Genomic DNA, 17,274 nt, shown 5'->3' on the forward strand with positions numbered 1-17,274 from the left:
TGTGAATTTTCATCTTCCAGACCCATCCTAGAGACGTTTAACTGGGCATTGGTTACATACCATGCTCTGTGCTGGTATTTGGGAGAGGTAGGATCAAAGAAGAATAAGACCTATATTTAACTCTAAAATGGGAAAGATGTGGGGCGCCTAGGTGGCTCAGTCGGTTAAGCGTCCGACTTCGGCTCAGGTCATGATCTCGCGGTCCGTGAGTTCGAGCCCTGCGTCGGGCTTTGTGCTGACAGCTCGGAGCCTGGAGCCTGCTTCGGATTCTGTGTCCCCCTCTCTCTCTGCCCCTCCCCGGTTTGCACTCTGTCCCTCTCAAAAATAAATAAACATTTAAAAAAATTTTATGGGAAAGATATGACATGCACACACACTGCAGCTGAGGACCTCTATCCACACCGGCCTTCTTGCTATCTCTGAAACATTCGGCCAGCCCTGCCTCAGCATCCTGGCACTAGCTGCTGGCCCCTCTTCCAGGAGTTCTTATCTCCCACCCCTCTACCTCTCCCAGACCTTTATCTTATCAGCGAGGCCTTCCTGGATAACCCTGCTTAAATGGAACTCCCTGGGGCCAGTGCTCCCTGTCCCTCTCCCTCTGACAAATCGTATTTTATGTGTGTGGTTTTTCGGTCATTCCACGCTCCTCCCACCTCTTCAGTGAAAACACTAGGATTTCTTTACCGCTTTATTCTCAGTGCCTAGAGCATTGCACTAGGTAGGTCCTCAGTAGGTGCTGACTGAATAGATAAATGGTCGTGGGATTGAGCCCTGTGTCGGTCTCCAGACTGAGCGTGGAGCCTGCTTAAGATTCTGTCTCTTTTTCCCTTTCTGCCCCTCACTGCCCCCCCCCCCCACTGTCTCTAAAATTTAAAAAAAAAAATTAATTTCAGCTTCAGGGAGGTGCATGTGCCAAGGTCCAGTGGCCAGAAGAACAGCAGGTATGTGGGACTGTGTTAGTTTCCTATGACTGCTGTAACAGACGATCACACCCTCAGTGGCTTAAAACAACACAGATTTATTGTCTTGCAGTTCTGTGAGTCAGAAGCCTGACACCGGTGTCCCTGGGCTAAAATGAAGGTCTTGGCAGGGCTACCTTCCTTTGCGGAGTCTCCAGGGGGAATTTGTATCCTTGTCTTTGCTGGCTTCTGCAGGTGGCCTGTGCTCTGTGGTCTGTGGGTCCCTTCCTCCGCCTTCTTAGCCAACAGTGAGGTTGGGTCCTCCCGTCACATCGCTCTGACCTCTTACTCTGCCTGCCTCTTCCACTCTGCAAGACCCTTGTGATTCCCTTGGGCCCACCTGGGGAGTCCAGGGCACTCACCTTAATCTCACTTGCAGCTTAATTCCCCTTTGCTGTGTACCCAAACCTGTGTGCAGGTTCCAGGGATCGGGACGTGGACATCTTTGGGGGCATCTGTGCCGCCTACCGGAGAGTCTAAGAAGCAAGACGTTTTGCCTAGAGCCTAAGGCTTGAGCTGCCAGTAGCGAAATATCAAACAGGAAAATGTCATCCTAAACCGCCATGGTTGTCGAGATTTAACACGTGGGCTTTATCTGGAAGGTGCTAACAAGTTGCTTCGGAATGAAGTGGTGGGACTGAGGCTTTAGGAGTTAAATGTGGACTTAGGGCAGGTATTTAGAAGGAGATTGATGTTTACCTTTTTTAAAGCAATTCATTTTTGTTTCCTCTCCTATGTATAGAAAGCTGGGTTCTTACTCAGAATATCCCCAAGGGGCGCCTGGGTGGCTCAGTCGGTTAAGCGGCCGGCTTCGGCTCAGGTCATGATCTCACGGGTTCGTGAGTTCCAGCCCTGCATCGGGCTCTGTGCTGACAGCTCGGAGCCTGGAGCCTGCTTCAGATTCTGTGTCTCCCTCTCTCTCTGTCCCTCCCCTGTTTGTGCTCTCTTTGTGTCTCAAAAATAAATAAATGTTAAAATTTTTTTTAAATATTAAAAAAAAAAAGAACTTACCCAAAAAAGCAGGGTCCACTTATGGTTTCTTTTTTTTTTCAAGTTTATTTATTTATTTTGAGAGAGAGAGAAAGGGAAGAAGAGAGAGAGAAGGAGTGAGAAGGGGCAGAGAGAATTCCATCCAGGCTCCACACTGCCAGCATGGAGCCTGATGTGGGGCTCAAACCCACAAACCAGGAGATCGTGACCTGAACTGAAATCAAAAAAGTATGGAACATTTGACAAATTTGCATCACCTCCTTGCACAGGAGCCATGCGAATCTTGTCTGTATTGTTCCAATTTTAGTATATGTACTGTCGAAGCAAACACTGGATTCCTTTTAAAAACCACCCAATATTATTACTCATATGCACGACATGTCTACACAGAGATCCATGAAGCCCTCCTACACAGATGCATTCACACAAGCTCACATATTTCCTCACATGTGTACCTGCTGCCTCGCCCTGTTCGTGGGATCTCTTTTCTGTGGCTCTCTGAGGCCCTCATTTGTTCTCTGCCCTGGCAGACCTGTGTGCTGTGTATCTTCCTGCCGGTAACACAGGCTTACTCTGGTGGTGGTTCTCACAAGGGTCATTGTATAAACCTCCTCTAGTAGGCATGCAGAAATCTCCAGGGAGACCTCCATTGTTTGAAAATGTCTGCCTCCCGCACCTTTGCCGTGATTTGGCCATGATTTGATATAACTTCCTGAGATGGTTCTTCTCCCTGACACCCATCGAGAGTTTAATGAATATCGAATACCTGGTTTTGAATGGTGTCTGATGACAATTTCTTAAGTTTTGAGTAGCCTCCTTAAAGCAGCTCTGTCCAACAGAACTTTCTGTGATGCCAGAACTATTCTGTATCTGCGCTGCCCAGTATGGTGATCACAGCCACATGTGGCTACTGAACTCCTAAAATGTGGACATACAGGAAGAGTAAAGGACTTGCTTACTAACCCAGAGGACAAACATTTAATAAATGGTAACCTACACTTTTATTTTGTTTTGAATTACTTTTTAAAATGTTGGGTATCTTTTTTCCCTTTTCTTTTTTCTAGTTTTTGCAGAAGTCAAAATTCATTCACATGGGTGTAATTGTACTCATCTTACTCTTTCCTAGACCCGTTTTGATTGATAACATTTTTGATTAAAGTATCTTTGGTCTCCAAACAAATGATTCTTTCTCTTGCCCCTGTTACTCTTCCTGATATATATCAGCTTTATTGAGATATAATTCACATAGCATACAATTCAGTCATGTAAAGTATATAATTCAATGGCTTTTAGTATTTTTACAGAGTTGTAGAACCATTAATACAGTGGATTTTATATTTTCATTGTCCCAAGAAGAAACTCCGTCCTCATTAGTGGTCCCTGCCCAGTTCTCCCCAACCCCATCCCCCTCCCTAGCCAATTAGTAATTGGCTTTCTGTCTCTGCAGGTTTGTCTATTCTGAACATTTCATATATATATATGTATATGTATATATGGAATCTTATAATATGTGGTCCTTTGTGACTGGCTTCTTTCACTTAGCGTGGTGTTCTTAGGGTTCATCCGTGTTGTAGTAATCCGTTTCTTTTTACTGCCAGTAATATTCCATTGTATGGATATGCCACATTTTATGTATCCATTCATTGGCTAAGGGACATTTGGGTCGTTTCCACCTTATTTGCTAGAATTATGCTGCTGTGAATATTGACGCACAACTGTGTGTGTGAACCCAGGTTCTCCTTTCTCTCGGGTATCTAGAGTGGAATTGTTAAATGATATGGAAGCTCTGCTCAACCTTTTGAGAAACTGCCAGGCTATTTTCCAAAGTGCCTGCATCATTTCACATTGCTGCCAGTAATACATGAGAGTTTCAGTTTCTCTACATCCTCACCAACATTGGTATTATGTTTTTTCTTGACATCCTTATAGCCAAGCTGATGGGTGTCAAGTGATAACTCCGTGTGGTTTTCATGTGTATTTCCCTAATGGCTAATGATGTTGAGCATCTTTCCATGTGCTTGTTGGCCGTTTGTATATCTTTTTTGGAAAAATGTCTGTCCAGATCCTTTGTCCATTTTTTTTTCCTTTGCCTGTTTTTAAATTAAATAATTTGTCTTTCTTTCTGTTCTCTTAATTTGGCCTGGGCAGGATGCTGACATGCTTACTGGTGATGAGCAAGTATGGAAGGAAGTTCAAGAATCGCTGAAAAAAATTGAGGAACTGAAGGCACATTGGAGTATCCTTTTACCTGTGGATTGAGCTGTACCCTTGGGATTGTTTCTTTATTGGTTGGAGCTTGGTGTTAATGAAACCCAAGTCCACGGTTTGACTTCTGTGTGAGCCAGTGAGCTTCATTCTGTGTCATGGTCACAGGCTGCATCCCAATCCCTGCCAACAGTTTGGGTAATGGCTAGGGAAGGCCATGGCCGGATCAGTGTGAGTACCTCACCACCATTCAATAGTAATCAAAAGTCATGACCAGTAATTGGACAGTAAATAGTAGTCTGTATACAAGGTAACAAATTTCTAAATTCCCTTTGCCTATAACCTACATCTCCGGGAAAGAATAACTCAGAATCCTTATAACTTAATGTCATTGACCCTCAGATCTAGAAGCTTCATATTAAATTAACCACAACTACAATGGCAGTGGGAGTCACCACATAATAAATTTTCTTGGCATAAACAGTAAGGACCATGAGTGGGTCAAAGTTCAGAGAGTAGGAGAGAGCACTTATGCTAGAGGCCATGTGGGGAGGCTACGCTGACGTTATGCTGAGTGAAAGGTGGCCCAAATCAGGGACAGGGTTTGGATGGGCAGAGGCTGAGGAGGGGGTCGCTTCCAGTAGGGGAGGTCACCTGAGCAAAAATGCAACAGAGGGAAACCACCCGGTAAGAAGAAATAGACCAAGATGAAAAAGATCAAAATGTCATTCAGATGCCGCGGGGAAATTCTTACCCCAATCAGTAAGAAAATCTGCAGACGAGGTGTTCTTGAAAGCATTATAAAGAATAGGAGAGGTGGATGGATAGATGTTCTTACCTTCAAAGGTGAAATAAGTAATTTCTGAAGTCTGTACCCAGTGGGTGGTTTTTTGTTTGTTTGTTTGTTTGTTTGTTTGTTTATTGTTGCAGGTTGGGTAAGGAATCTAATTGGTTACTAAAGGAAGGAAAAAGGAAGCTGCAATCAGCCCGAGGCTGCAGGGTTTACCAAGAGCAAGGGAGTCCCAGCTTTCTTTGGCAAAGTTTGTATGTAGATTCCAGAAGGAGATTCAGTTAGAAGTGGCCAAGAAATTGATGCTGGATGCTAGCCTGGCCGGACGTCTTCCTAAGTGGTTGAACAGCCATATGAGAAAATGCTGCCACCCGGGTCCCTGTCACTCTGGAGTTCTCTGTCCCCCCCGCCTCCAGTTCTCTTCCACCTTTGACTCTGTACCTTGAGTGGACACACGGAGCACTGGGTCATCGCATTCCCAAAGGTTATAGTGGGGAGGATGGCAGAGGGGGGCTGATACGATCCCTGAAGGTTTGAATGATGCCTGAATCCAAAAAGATGAAATGCAACAAGAACGTATATAAAATCTTCTATCTGGGTCAAAAAGCTTAAGTCTGTAAATGTACATAAAGCTTAGCAATAGCAAAACATGTGGAACAATTTTAGGGTTTTAGTAAACAGCAAAGTTTAATAAAGTTTACAAGGATGATATAACCCCTCAAGAAACTACTGTGATCTTGGGCTGTATTAGAGAATAGAAAGTAAGAAAGGTGATGCTTTTAGTGTGATCATATCTGTAGTTTTCTGTTCACTTTAGGGTAGGACATGTTAAGGAAGGTGTAGGAAAATTGGAATCGGTTTTGAAGAATGGAGCGAGGATCCCAGTGGAATTTGAAACCCTGTCCATAGGAAGGATTGGCATTATTGGGAAAACAGTCAAATCTGGGAATGAGAGGGGGTCCTCCTTGGGCTCAGAGAACCGTTACAGTTAGAGAAGTAGGGTCATTCTCTGTTGTCCCATGCAGTAGAATTAGGTCCCTGATGACCCTGCTACAGTTGGGTTTCACTGCAAACTGACTCTGTGCCTGCCACCTTGCCAGTCACAACCCAGCCTTTGGTCCACCCTTAATCGTGGAATAGATCGGAGGGTGTATTAAGAGGACACAACCCTGCACTCACAACTCTCACACGTAAATGAATACCTGTTTTGGTAAATATGTATTTGAGAGGCATCAAAGGCAGAGTAGTCAGCTCTGGGAGGTTAAAGAAGGTTCCAGAGAGGAGGTGACCACTGAGTTGTGTCTGGGAGGCACAGTGGGCATTCTCCAGGCCGATGCCGTGAAGAAGGGCACCCGCCAGAGCAGGGAGCCTGTGTGGACGGGCAGAATGTGAAATCACGTGCTGTCCCCAGATCACGCTTGTTCAGTATGGGGGGGCGCCCCGGCAAGGCCTTACAGGCCATGCACGGAGATGATGCTTTCTAGGGGAGAGGGGCCTGTGGAGGACTTAAGCAGAATAATATGATACTAAGTGAGTAAAAGCTCGGTGGTTCCAAGGAGTTGACTAATTTCCCTTTATTCCCCTTTTCCTCCCCCACCATTCCTCTTACTGTCATTGAAAAGCGTGCAGGAAAAAGGGTATCCGAGGGACCGTTCTGTCCGCTTCAGGTAGGCTCTCCACCCTGCTCCGGTCTAGAGCTCAATTCCTCACTGGAACAGAACGTATCGTATTCGACACCAAGCAAATGCCGGTGACTACATTTTTGAGCAAATACAATGTCAACATTAGCTTGGGGGAAAAGCCTCTTAGTTAAAATTATTCCATTTTTTTGCTCACTGGGGTGTTTTACAGGAAAGGCTGGCCTTGTTTGCCAAGAGACAGTTGCCAATGTTACGAAGGGAAATTGGCACGCGCTCCCTTCCAGCCTGCTGGGGGATAAAGTGGATGTGTTCCTATCAGTGGCTGCAGAATATCACATCTGGTTTTTATTTCTAAGGCTTGTCACCTCAAACCTCTTTGAAATGAGTCGGAGCGTAGATAAACGAATAGGCAAATAGCAATGGAGGTCAAGCAACACAATGTTCAAATAAGGTGCAAAGTCTTGCCACAGAAATGTCTAGCGTTGTGTAAGAGACAGTCATTCCTCCTGACAGTTCGTCATATATCTAATCCTGGAATGAAAAGCCACAGAGGTTAGCCCGGCAATCTGTTACAAAATCAGTGCACTGCCTAAGCTACCGCCTACCCCCAACCTCTGGGGATACACTCGGCACACTTTAAACATGTGTGTCAGATGGGTACGAAAGAAAGGCACCGACTCTCTTTTCTTCAATGAATGTACCTCTTCTGAGAGCAGAGTCGACCCCTCAGAAACAGGACTCATGCTGAAATTACGGAGTGTAGTGTGCAGCAGTCTGAAGTAAAGACCCTCAGCCGTGCGTTGCGGGCACTTGTGATTCTGAGTAAGGAAGTCGTGCCTTTGGGGTGAGGTATTCTGCCTCTAGGCGAAGAGAAGCATATTTCCTGGAGGGTTAATGAAGACATTAGTTCCCACTCACACAGGCAGCTTGATTGGTTTATTACAAGTGTTTGCTGACGTTCTGGAAGGCCGCACCGCCTGGCCGGCATGGAGGCTAGGAGCGGTAGATGTTGCTGGAGGGTGGGATAAAGGGGCACTGAAGCGCACCGTTCCGGGCGGGCGTGCGGTGTGAGAGCCCAATGGAGGATGGAGGGGGCTTCGGTCAGGGGCACTGATCGCGAAGAGACTGGCTTGTGTGCTGGAGGTGAGGGGTGTGGGTAGGAGGGGGTTCGGTCCGCTGAGCCGTTTTCCCTACGCCTGGTCACGATCAGGGCTCCTGTCCCCTAGGTGCTCACCTGGGCGACATCCTCAGAGCCTCAGATCTGACAAATGACAGAAGTAGCTCACACTGAAATCCAGCTTTATCTGCAGTCAAAGGCTATGCCATTTCTGTCGCATCTGAAACCTGCAAACCGAGTGCAGATTTCACCCCAGTGGAATTCTGCACATGAAAGCAGATGGATTGGAGCCACACAGGTTGAAGGCAGGGAGGGCCAGCCCCAGGCCGGCGTCCTCGTGGCCTCCCCTCATCTGACACCAGCAGTGGAGGCTGTGCAGGAAGGGAGCTGCCTTCCGCCGTGCTTCCAGAGTGATCCACCTGGGAGGGATTCAGAGCACGCTCCGTACACCGTGCGCTCAGTCCTCCGACTCCCTCTGGAACAGCACGGGGAGTAATAGCCGTTGTCAAAAGTGCGATCACACCGAAGTCCCACGGGAGTGAGTTATGGGTTCACAGCGAGTCGGAAAGTCAGAGCTGCTCCTAAGTGGGTATCGGGTCTTCTCCCTGCCCTTTTTAAAGCATCATTCGCCCTGCCCACAGTTTACATGCAGGAGCCATGTTCTTAATATTCTCTTGTGCTTTGGGGGCTCAAAATATGAATTTTTTTTTTTTTTTTGGTTAAGTATAGGCTTGGATCACTTTTGCTTTATAATCAAGAAACTTCAATATGAGGCCCAGTGGGGATGTACTTGTTCAACCTGCTTCCCCTCCTGTGGGCCAGTGAGTGGCTGTGGGCTTGGTTTCACGTATGCCCGAGGTTCAAACGACACAGAAGCAGAAATGAGCTCCTCCTCTTAGACACGGAATCTGCCTGAAGCTTCTTTAATTTCAGACCAGTTTTGTAACGGAAGCTGACGGCATGCATAATTTCAACTGGACCTAACTGGTAGTCCAGTTTAATAAACAGCTGTATTCACTCCGTGCCTGGATGTAAAGAGAACGCTTACAGGAGTCGGAAGAAAGAACGGTTCTTTGGGTGTCTTAATCCCCCAAAGTACAGGCTTGCGTGGAAGATGGCTTGTTGATGTAAAAACAGAATTTACTTGTCTGAGACGCCACTTACATGTTTTGTTTCTCGAGTGTGTTTGCAGGCAGCTCATCTGTGCAAAATAATGGGCTCTTCCTTCCCTCCTGTGCCTGGGAGCTCTTCAGCCTGTTAGAGAATCGCACTTTACTTGTTTTCTGGCTGAAGACAATGAATCCTTAACTAAGGTTAATAACAGAGTGGGAGCAGGTTCTGGCCATGTGCCAGGCGATCATCAGCAGCAACTCGGAACGGCTTCCCGATATCAACATCTACCAGCTGAAGGTGCTCGACTGCGCCATGGACGCCTGCATCAACCTGGGTCTGCTGGAGGAGGCCTTGTTCTACGGAATTCGGACCATGGAGCCGTACAGGTGAGTGCCAGCGAGAGGGCCGGAGGAAAGGCTGCGTGTCTTCTGTGGGCGTGGGATCGACATCCCCAAGTCACTCGGCTTACTCTGCTTTCCCGAGTGTTGGCTTCCGTTCCCATCCGCTTCTCGGTCAGCGTGCAAAACCAGACCTTGTTTCGTCCACTCCTTGGTGCGTTGGCTCCTGTGCATACACTCATCGTTCGTACACTCGTCGTTCCTGCGCGTGTCAGGCGCCGTGGGTGTGCAGAGACGAGCGAGACGCCGTGTGTGTGGAGCCGGTGGTTACAGTGCGGTGTCCTGCTTGCGGCGACGGGGTGGAGGCGGAGTGCTGAGGGCGGCCGCGGGGGGCCCGTGGCCTGTACCAGCCGGGGGAGGCCGAGGCATTAGCCTTCGCTGATCCAGGTGAGGGTGGCCCGTCTGGGGCCCTCAGTCTGGCCGACGAGTGACCGTCTCTTCCACCTTGATGGCTCCCGGGGTGTCTTCGCTGGAGCCGTTTAGCCTCACGGCCCCCTTATGACCCAGGCTCAAACGTGTCATCGAGCCAGGCGAAGGAGCTGTTGCCGATTGATTGCTCCTTGACTGACTTTAGCTCCCTCCGACCAGTGGGTGTTCTGTCCCTGGGTGTTCTGGTAACTCAGAGGAGCTTTGGCAGAATTGACATCCAGTGCTGCTCTTGGTGCCGGTGGGGCTGAGAACACAAGTGTGGAAGTTGGGATAGATCGGCCCAAGGGAGGGGGCACAGCCGTTCGTACCACCATCTGAGGTTGGATCAGATCACCCACTGCTGAGAAGGTGCCCTGAAGCCTGGGGAGCGTGGGGGAGGGGGGGAGGTCCCTGGAGAGTGGAGGCTCCATTCCGGGTAGCTCTGAAGACCATGGGGACACGACGTCAGCCCCGAGGGGCTAAGCAGAGGGAGAACCAGGTCTCCACCTAGGCCACGTGGGTCAACGGGCCGGGGAGGGGCTGTACGTGAAGAGAGGGGCAGAGTCCCGGGTACTGCCTGTCCCGCCTGGAGGAGAGCCTCGGGAGAGGACGTGACAAGGATCCACATGAGAACGGAAGCAAGCCCAGGGTCTAGGATATCCGTTCAGGTGGGAACTGAGACACGAGGAAGTGAGACACGAGGCCGGGAAGCCAGGCCTGGGCCTGGAGTGCGGTGCCGGCAGAGAGGAGCCTGAAGACCCCACCGGCCGGGTGGGCGGCTGGGGTGTGCAGGCCGGCCGTGGCCCTGGGGTGCCCGAGGGTGTTTTCAGAGCTTCCGTAGGTGGCTTCTTCCACTGCTTGTGGTGGAACAGCTCTGGAATCCAGACTGTGAGTCAGCGCTAATCAAACTTAAGAGAGATCGCCTTGAGGGCTGAGACTGTCGGCTTTCCCATGAGCGGGAAACGTCTGTTGGGTATGATGAATCTTGCGGGTTTGCAGAGCATATGAAGTGAGCACAAAGAGATAAGGCTTCATTCTCTGAGCCTCAGTGTTGCAACGAGAGGCGGGTCCGCGACAGTCAGTGTCACCTCGCTCTGAACTCCAGGGCTCGTGTGAGGAAGCCAAACCACAGGCTGAGCGGATGGACTGAGGCCAGGAGACGCTGGCTGGGAAAATCCTTCCTGCGGTCCCTCCACTGCCCCTCCCCGCACTCCGGCTGCTGTGGGACGTGCGCCCACTTCTCCTCCTGCCCTCCCTCCATCCTTACCCCCACCGGGCGGGCCGCTCAGCACAGACGCAGGAGGACCCCACTTCAAGGGCGCTGTGAGTAACCGAGAACCAACAGAGAGAAGTCAGGTGGACGCTGTCATACTTGGCCTTTCTTCGCTTTAGCGCAGCAAGAGTGAAAATAAGGGACACAAGGTCAGGTGCGGTGCAAGCCCTTTAGCGATCTTAACTGTGAGGTGGGCATCTGGAAGTTGGTGACGCTTTCTGCCCCCTGCCTGTACACGAGGGAGCTTACGCTGTGGGCCGTCAAACACCTACCCGGTCTCCCCACAGGTGATCTAGGTAGACTTTGGGTTCACCTTTGGCTGAGGACGTGGGCAGTTAGCTCTGCACGCGTTACCGAGAGGTGACCGGATTGCCACCTGCTCTAACAGTTTTACAATGTTAATATACTGTTTGTAACAGCTAGATTGAGGTCAGGACACCAGGGGTGACTTTTCCCACTCCTGACCTTGGCTAAATTTTAACAACTGCTGACCTCAGAGGAGAAGGTGTCCACATCCTGTTTTTGTCCAAATCACCACGTTGCCTTCAGCTCCCTTCTTGCCCGTCTGTCATTTATTTTTACTCAGTAGAAATAAGTTCCCTTTATGTTGCAACACAGCATGAAAATCTTTATGTTTCATAAAATAGGTTGGCGTTAATTCACATCCAACAGAATTTATCATCTTTAGCTCATACTGTTTCCTCTTGAGAGGTTCTGTGATTATAGATGCATGGTCATCTGTCCTGTAGCACTATGAACATTAAGCAGAATGAAAGCAATTTAAAGGTATTTCATAAATTTTAATAAAAAATAATTAAATAAAATCTTAAAAAAAATTTTAATGTTTATTTCTGAGACAGAGAGACAGAGCATGAGTGGGGGAGGGGCAGAGAGAGAGAGAGACAGAATCTGAAGCAGGACACAGAATCTGAGCTGTCAGCACAGAGCCCAACGTGGGGCTTGAACTCATGAACCCGTGAGATCATGACCCAAGCCGAAGTCAGTCGCTCAACGACTGAGCCACCCAGATGCCCCTAAATAAAATCTTAACCATAAGATGAATTGAGTTCCGAAAGTCAGTTTGCTGGTGGTAGTTCGGAGTTTGGGAAACATTTTCCTGTTGAAGAAGGTGTTCATGATTATGGTGCTATCACGAGACTAGCCCTTGAAAGTCTGCTCAGCCCCAGATATATCACCAGTGTTTACCATACAGTTTAAAAACATAAAAAAGGAGAAAGTAATACAAAAACAAACCTGAGCATTACCTTAAACTTAAGATTTAAATCATGATGGCTATAAATTAGACTTGATTTTCTTTAGGACCCGGAGAAAGAACTAGAGATGCAGAGGCTTTTTAAGGCTTTGAGGGGGACTTCAGTGCATTCACACGTGTTCTGGTAACATAACTTTTGTTGGGAGAATAGCATTACTTCCAGGAGAGGGTGCTTTCAAAGGAACACGAGATAAAGATCGCCCTCATATTTCAAAGTCAGATCCCACTCCCTGGAGATAAGCAGGATGAGTTTCTTCCCTGAAATTTTCAGTACACATACATAAACCTGCGTCCACAGGACACTTCCGTGGTTCTCTAAGGCCTCCGTTCTTTCTCTCAGTTTCCCAGTGATTCTCACACCCTCGGAGACCCTGATTTCCCCCTCCACTCTCCCCTTGAAACTGCTCCGTCGGACTCTTGTACCTCTCCTTCCTCTCCTTTCTTTCCGTCTTGCCTCTTCTTGTCTTTGTCGTGGAGGGACTCAGCCCCAGCCTTGATCTGTGACGCGCGCCCGGCAAGGTGGTGGGTGGGGAAGGGGGGATGAGCCAGAGAAGCGAGGGAGGAGCCAAGCAGTCTTCTTAGTGGGCAGAGAAGAGAAAATCCCATGTTCTACTAGTGGTTGTTCTCACTTCACTACAGAGTGAGGACATGGTGCGGATCAGCTTCTGTATGTCTACCTCGTTCTTTTTAACAGATATATACAGAGTCCTCTCATGTACATTCCTGTACCATAATTTGCAGACTAGTCCCCATTGTTTCCATTTATGTTTACTATTTGAAGAAATGCTGCCATTAACGTCCACGTACTTGGATCTTTGTGTAAAGATATATAGGACAAATCCATATGGTAAATTCCTAAATGCTAACTTGCCGCATCAAAACGTGCATTCATTTAATTTTTTTCAAGTTTATTTATTTTGAGAGAGAGCGTGCACATGAGGGGCCCACAGAGAGGGAGAGAGAGTCCCAAGCAGGCTCTGCACCATCAGCACAGAGCCCAGCTCAGGGCTTGAACTCATCAACCACAAGATCATGACCTGCCCTGAAATCAAGAGTCGGATGCTTACCTGACTGAGCCACCCAGGCGTCCCAAAATGTACGTTCATTTTAAATGGAGGTAACGGTCACCAAACTCTGTCCCCCATCCACCCAGATGTCACTTTCCTCCAAAGAACGGAGAATGGGTGACATGATTTTTATTACATCTGCTCTAAATTCACTTCAAAATATAGGAGTCTTCTCCTTTTCCTTGACCAAAGCCTGCTCTTATAGGGTGAGATTTGCTGCCATTGACCTGACAAACGGTGTTTTGTGGTGGCGGGAAGGACATTTTGTGAGCATCCTGGGAAAGCGCAGAACATGAACCACGAAGGGATTTGAACAAGCGGGCGCAGGATCTGAGACGGGAGCGGCGTGAAATCTGCCTTGTGGAAGCCAAGGCTGAGAAGAGTGACTTCAGCCCCCATAGTTTCCTGTGCCCTGTTGTCAGAAGAAATGGTGGGAGCGCGGAAGTGAAGGGAGCTGGTGGTTTGGGGACACGACGTGCTTATGGGTCAGGTGCTTGTAACCTCGAGACCGCCAGCGATTACACAGCAGCCCCACCACTTTCATTCTGCCAGCAATTTTTTAACTTTCCCTCGGAAGCTTTGGTCAGCTGATGAAATGTAAGGTTTCATCCCAGCGACGCCTGCCGCTGCTGTTCTCAAGCTGGCTTTTCTTCTCAAGGCCTGCACTGGCTCTTTGGTGGGTTTTTGTCATCAGTCACTGTGACGTGGTGGTCCAGGAGCCAGCAGAGCGAGTGGGCACGGCTGGGGCTGGGAGAGCCGTGGGTGCCGTCACCCACCCGGCCCTGACCTGGGCCTGCCCTCGCAGCCCCTCATCCCTGCGTTGCACAGGTGCCGTTAGCTTGCCCTCTGACGACGCGTGTGTCTGTGTCCCTGTCCGGAAGCTCCTTCCGGGAGGGCAGGGGCCTTGGCCGGGGTATCTGGCGTGGAACTTTCCTCAGCCGCACCCACAGAGTGGCACCTGGAGACCAAGCTGGGGCCCGGTCCCCACCCAGGAGGGGAGATGAGCGTCTGGACTTCCCCCAGTGTCCTGCTCACTCGCCTTCTTTGTCTCACAAGTGAGAACTGTCTCACCGGGCGAGTGAACAGATGTTTTATTCTCTGCCCGCTGACGGGGACAGTAATCCTTTGGCCACTGAGTCATTTTTTTCCATACTATAATTTTTAATTAGAGTGTCTTTGGTGGCCAGAACCGTGTCCAAGATTTTGAGCTCTACGTGTGTGTGTGTAAAATACTGAGTTGCCTGATAACATCTAACCAGGACCTCCTTTTCTTTGCCGCCAATTTCTTAACATTGGTTTCGTAGCCTCGGCTGCCGTCTGGACACTGGGTTGGTGACCCCCTGCGTGGCAGTGGGCAACCCGGTCTGTCAGGGCCCAAGAACTTCCAGTTTAAACTTTTAATATCAGGCCTTTTAATTCAGTCCCCAAGGGCTCTCCTCCTCCAGAGTCTAGAAATACAATAAAGGAAACACAAAAGAGAAGGAGGAAGAAGAAAAGAAAAACAGGACACAGCAGCAGTGACAGTCTCGTGACAGTTCTGGAAGAGGAATCAGGGACAGCCTGTGCCGGGCCCTGGCATGGGGCTCTGACCCCCCAGTGCCTCTGAACAAGAGGAGTGGGTGGCCGTGCCCCGTCCCCCGACTCTCCTGTAGGCCGCAGCCCTGACCCCAGGCCCCCGGCACTGGAAGGAATGTTCCAGGTTCTGACAGAGCCCGGGGTGATGGCAGACACGCTTGGGACATCTGGCAGTTTCTCAGACCAAGCCCTAATCCGACTTGGCTGTTTCCCACCTGACTTCAGGCTGACACAAAGTGATCGGGCGCTGCTGATACTCGTAAGGCCCTGACTGGGGCGGGGAAGGTGACCCACGCATCACCTCCAGCGTGCTGCACGTGGCACAACACGGATAAAACCTGTGCTGTCAGCTTCTGGCCACACAATTCCACACGGTGTCTCCTGGCTCCTGGAGGGCCACCGCCTGACCGTCTTTCTGAGGCCCTGCCTCTTATTTGTTTTCTTTTGAATCATATTTTTGAAATCCTCTGCTGAGCTTTTTCCCACCGACTCCCCCTGTGCCACGAGGATTCGATCCACATATTGTCCACAACCACTTTCTTGTCAGACGAGAAAATTCAGAAGCTGTTCATTCCTGCCCCTCCCCCGTGTGAGCACCCCTATGCTCCCGCCCTCCTGTGCATGTGCGTCCACGTGGAATCTGCGCATGTCTGTCCACGGGGACGCCGTGAGTGGGAGCCTGTAGGAAGTCCACCTTCCCCGACTCCACGAGTAGAAGACGGTCTTTTCATTATGCCTGGTAGTAGGAGCCGGAGTGGGATATTTTACCCACCCTCCACACTTGGTGAACAGCATCCTGCGTGGCCTTCTGGATACACAGGATCATTTGAATGGGGACATGTCAAGCTCCTGGCTCAGGCACATACTCGTTTCCTCAAGAGAAGGATTTCCCGAGACCTACTACGTGCACTGTGGTAGATATTGGCAAACCAAAGCAGGGTCCTGACTCCGGTGGAGCGTGTGGGCAGTGCTCAGAAGCCAGCTGTGTGCCACACTTGGGTCTTTCCAGAAAGCCAGGCATTTGAGAACCTGAGAGGAATTCTTGAGCCAAATCAAGGCTGGCCTGATTGGACAGGCCTGAATGAGATTTTAGCAGTGCTGGAGTAGGAGTACCTTCAGTGGGTCGAGTACCTGTACCTTGTGGAGTTTATTGGCCAACTTCAAGACTTCACTCACCGGCCTCCTGTGTTGAAGCCTCGCATGGAAAGAAGAGTCGGAGGCTCTGGTTTCCCAAAGCCCTCGCTACCCCGTTCTGGGAGTTCGCATCCCGTGTAGCTCAGCCGTGCCCCACTCTGGCCGGCCCTGGCTGTATTAGTTTGCTCGGGCTTCCATAACGGAATACCACAGACTGAGTGGCTTAACAACAGAAATTTGTTTTCCGAAGTCCAAGTTCGGGGTTCCAGCAGGTTTGGCTCCTTCTGAGGCCTCTCTTCTTGGCTTGCACTAGGCCGTCTTCTCCCTGTCCGCCTGTGATCTCTCCTCAGCACGTGTGCTGCCCTGGTGTCTCTATGTGCCCAAATTTCTTCTTCTTTATAAGAAGAACCAGTCCTACTGGATTAGGGCGCACCCCAAGGGCCTTCTTTGACTTTAGCACCTCTTTAAAAGTCTTCTCTCCAAAAACACAATCTGAGGTACTGGGGGTTGGGGCTTTAACGTCTGAATTCTGGAGGGACAGAGTTCAGCTCCTAACACCGGCTGTATCTGCCTCAGCCACTGCCTCCTGATTCTCCATTCTGGGAGAATACCAGTTCCAAGGACCACTCCCCCACGCTTATCTTTCGTGGTGTATTTGGACCTACTGGAAGTCACCCGTCTGCCTTGGAAAAGGAACTTCCTGCTTCTTGGGCTTCCAGTTGAGCTCAGGAATTCTAAGGGCCAGCATGCGTGGGTCTCTAGGAGTAACTAGAGTAAACCTCGACTCTCAGCTCATGACCGACCCGGTGCTGGTACGAATAGTGGGTGCTAGTGGGTCACTAGAGGATCCTTCTCCCAGAGGCTGGCCTTCCAGGGGACACTCAGGAGAGAAGGTAGTGATTGGACTTGGCATTTTTCATGCAACCGTTTTGACACAGCCTTAAAACCAAATGCTTAAACTCTCAGCTACCTTTGTTATAAGATAATGTGAACAATAGAGGTTCTTCCCTGTGAGATAATTTGCCTGGGACACTTTCAGGTTCTTCAGCCCCATCAGAAACTGACCAGGTGGTTAGATATTAACAAAAATTGTACATAATAGTGCAGTGGCGTTTCTGAGCACCCGGGGACCATGTGGGTGGTGGTGTTAAGAAAGCCTGTAGTTCAAGTTAGGTGGCTCTGTACATTCTGGCTTGGGTGATCTGTGACAACATGACACTGCTTGCATTTTACGTTTTAAATCTTCCCTCGTTTCCCATCCTTACTTGGGGCAAGAATATCAATTCCTCTTTGCTCCAAAACCCGACAGCCATGAGTCAGCCTTATCCATTG

General features: G+C 49.4%; 1 protein-coding gene and 1 non-coding gene across 9 annotated transcripts in view; one reads left to right on the forward strand and one right to left on the reverse strand.

Annotated features, from left to right (window-relative positions):
- Positions 1 to 17,274, forward strand: part of SMYD3 (SET and MYND domain containing 3) — a 706,268-nt gene that overhangs the window by 600,115 nt on the left and 88,879 nt on the right. For all 8 annotated transcript variants that reach the window (XM_047841253.1, XM_047841252.1, XM_047841254.1 and 5 more), the window contains 2 exons: positions 4,098 to 4,185; positions 9,026 to 9,200. In XM_047841253.1, coding sequence (XP_047697209.1) covers positions 4,098 to 4,185; positions 9,026 to 9,200 — 263 coding nt within the window. The remainder of the gene's footprint in view (positions 1 to 4,097; positions 4,186 to 9,025; positions 9,201 to 17,274) is intronic.
- Positions 2,174 to 2,278, reverse strand: LOC125155921 (U6 spliceosomal RNA). Its single transcript, XR_007148429.1, has one exon. It is a non-coding gene; the product is annotated as a U6 spliceosomal RNA (small nuclear RNA).

This window comes from Prionailurus viverrinus, chromosome F1, assembly GCF_022837055.1.
Source record: "Prionailurus viverrinus isolate Anna chromosome F1, UM_Priviv_1.0, whole genome shotgun sequence".
Taxonomy (NCBI): Eukaryota; Metazoa; Chordata; class Mammalia; order Carnivora; family Felidae; genus Prionailurus; species Prionailurus viverrinus.